At 31.2% G+C, this 2,500-nt stretch overlaps 1 protein-coding gene across 1 annotated transcript in view; it reads right to left on the bottom strand.

Annotated features, from left to right (window-relative positions):
- LOC125028711 overlaps window positions 1-2,500 on the bottom strand; it is a 12,078-nt gene that overhangs the window by 6,868 nt on the left and 2,710 nt on the right. The window contains exon 6 of the mRNA XM_047618191.1: window positions 34-966. Coding sequence (XP_047474147.1) covers window positions 34-966 — 933 coding nt within the window. The remainder of the gene's footprint in view (window positions 1-33; window positions 967-2,500) is intronic.

The raw sequence follows: 2,500 nt of genomic DNA, 5'->3' as shown, positions 1-2,500 counted from the left end.
ATTTATACACTGCATATTTCCATTTCCTCTAACCTTCTCGTCTTCACACACGTCCCCCCTGACTTGCCAAGTATGCACGCCAACGGGAAGTTCTTCCTGCTTATCCCCGACGATCCAAGCTTCCAGATTCTCGTAGAGGCGACTTTCCATCCTCCACGTGCCTTGCGCCCAAATGATCCTGGTATGCGTCTGCCCGTCCAGCGCCAGCTGTTTGTCTTCATAGTCGCCGATAGAAAAGGTTCGGTCCAGCAGCGACTCACTGCACAGCCCCCGCAGCCTCAAGGTTGGAGTCCTCGTGAAGTTGCACACGACGCACGTCTCTGTGCTACACGCTGTTGCAGACCACATGTATGGCTCCATGATCATTGAGAGGCACTGGAACTTTGCCGAAGGTTTACCCCAATCCGGGTAGAAGTTCCCATAGGTTATTGGCTTTTGGTCCGAGTCTGCCACCCAGAGGTTTGATGACAGATTGCCCAACACTCCAATCCAGTACTGATTACGCCATAACCCTGTGCAATGCTGATTGAACTTCAGGAAGTTGTCATACATCCAAGTATTTTCTTCCTTACTCCTTGGAACACTAAGTGTTCCATTGATCTTCCTACACCATTTCACAGCTCTCTCATAGTCCATTTTATATGGGAACAATATGTTTCGCCTGGAGTCTTCTTTACGAATCTCATGTTCAGTGATTTTGAGCATTGTTACTGAACCCTTGCTCTGAAGTTTGCCATTTAAGAGATCCAAAAGAGGCTCCTTTGGAGTCTTTGAGTGGCAAAAATTGACAAAGTCCCTCATCTCCTCAATACTAAGAGCCACAGTATAAAATCTATAGTCTGCTATCCTCCCGTCAAGGATTTGGTGAACGTCGAAGCCTCCGCCAGTGGAGTCTAATTCCTGGCCGACCACCAGCCTGCCTCCGCCTCGCACTGCAGTCGGATCTTCTGTTTCCAACTCTGTGAACTGATGTGGAGATTCTCCATTGCCATTATCATGAGATTCCTGCTGGTACTGCTACTAATGTAACTATTACTAATAATAACAATGATAAAGATTATAATAATGATAATAATAATGTTAATGATAGTAATGATAATGTTAATGATAGTAATAATAATGTTAATGATAGTAATAATAATGTTAATGATAGTAATAATAATGTTAATGATAGTAATAATAATGTTAATGATAGTAATAATAATTATCATTAGTATTATCATCATCATCATTTTTATTTTTGTTATTATCATTAGTATTATTATTATTATTATTATCGTTATTATATATTAATATAATCATCAAAATTATTATTATGAGGATGTTGATAATGGCAGTCTCAATAGCAGTAACAGTGATAATAATGATAATAATATAAATAATAATGGTAATGATGATTATGATATCAATAAAGATAATAATAACGATGAAAACAATGATAATGATGATGTTGGTAATAATGATAACAGTAGTAGAAGCGGTAATAATAATAATAATTATAATGATAATAGTAATAAGGATGATAATAATGATAATAGAAATAATAATAATGATGATAATGATGATAATGACAATATCGATAATGATAATGACTATAAATAACAATAATGCTAATAGTAAAAATGGAAATAATGACATTGATAATGAAAAAGAGGATTCCAAAAAATATATTTATGGTAATAAAGATAATAATAATGGTAATGATGATAATAATAATAATGATGGTCATGATAATAACGATATTCTTTATTTTCTATTGTCATTAGCATTATATTATTGCTATTACTACTACTATTATTGTCAATATTATTGTTATTATTAGCATTTTTATTATTATCATCATTGTTATTATTATTATTATTATCTTTATTATCATTATCTCAAGCATTATTACTGTTATCATCATCACCATCGTTATTATTACTATCATTACTAAGTTCCCTATTATTATCATAATATTTATTTTCATTATCACTATACTGAATGTTATCATTATTGTTACCATTCCTGTTCTCATCATAATGATATCGATAATGATGACAATGATAATGGTATAAGTAATAATATTAATAATGAAAGCAATAACGATAATGTCAATAAAATAAAGACATTGATAATAACAATGATAATAACAATGATAATAACCTGAAGATAAGAAGAATAACAATGATAACAATCATTATAATGATAATAATGATAAGGATAAGTATGGTGCTAATGATTATTGAAATGATAATCGTAACATTAATGATAATGATGATAATTTTAACAATAATAATAATGGTAATAATAATGATAATGATAATAATATACAACAGCAGCAACACCTATAATTATAATGATGATCGTAATAATAATAATAACTATAATAACAGTGGTAATGATGATAATGCTATTAATAACAAAAATAATAATGATAACAATGATAATAATAATAATGATGAAAATAATGATAATAATAATAATAAGGATGATAATAACAATGATGACATCATTATCA

This window comes from Penaeus chinensis, chromosome 9 (assembly GCF_019202785.1).
Source record: "Penaeus chinensis breed Huanghai No. 1 chromosome 9, ASM1920278v2, whole genome shotgun sequence".
In the NCBI taxonomy this organism is placed as follows: Eukaryota; Metazoa; Arthropoda; class Malacostraca; order Decapoda; family Penaeidae; genus Penaeus; species Penaeus chinensis.
This window is presented reverse-complemented; position numbering and strand designations above follow the sequence as displayed.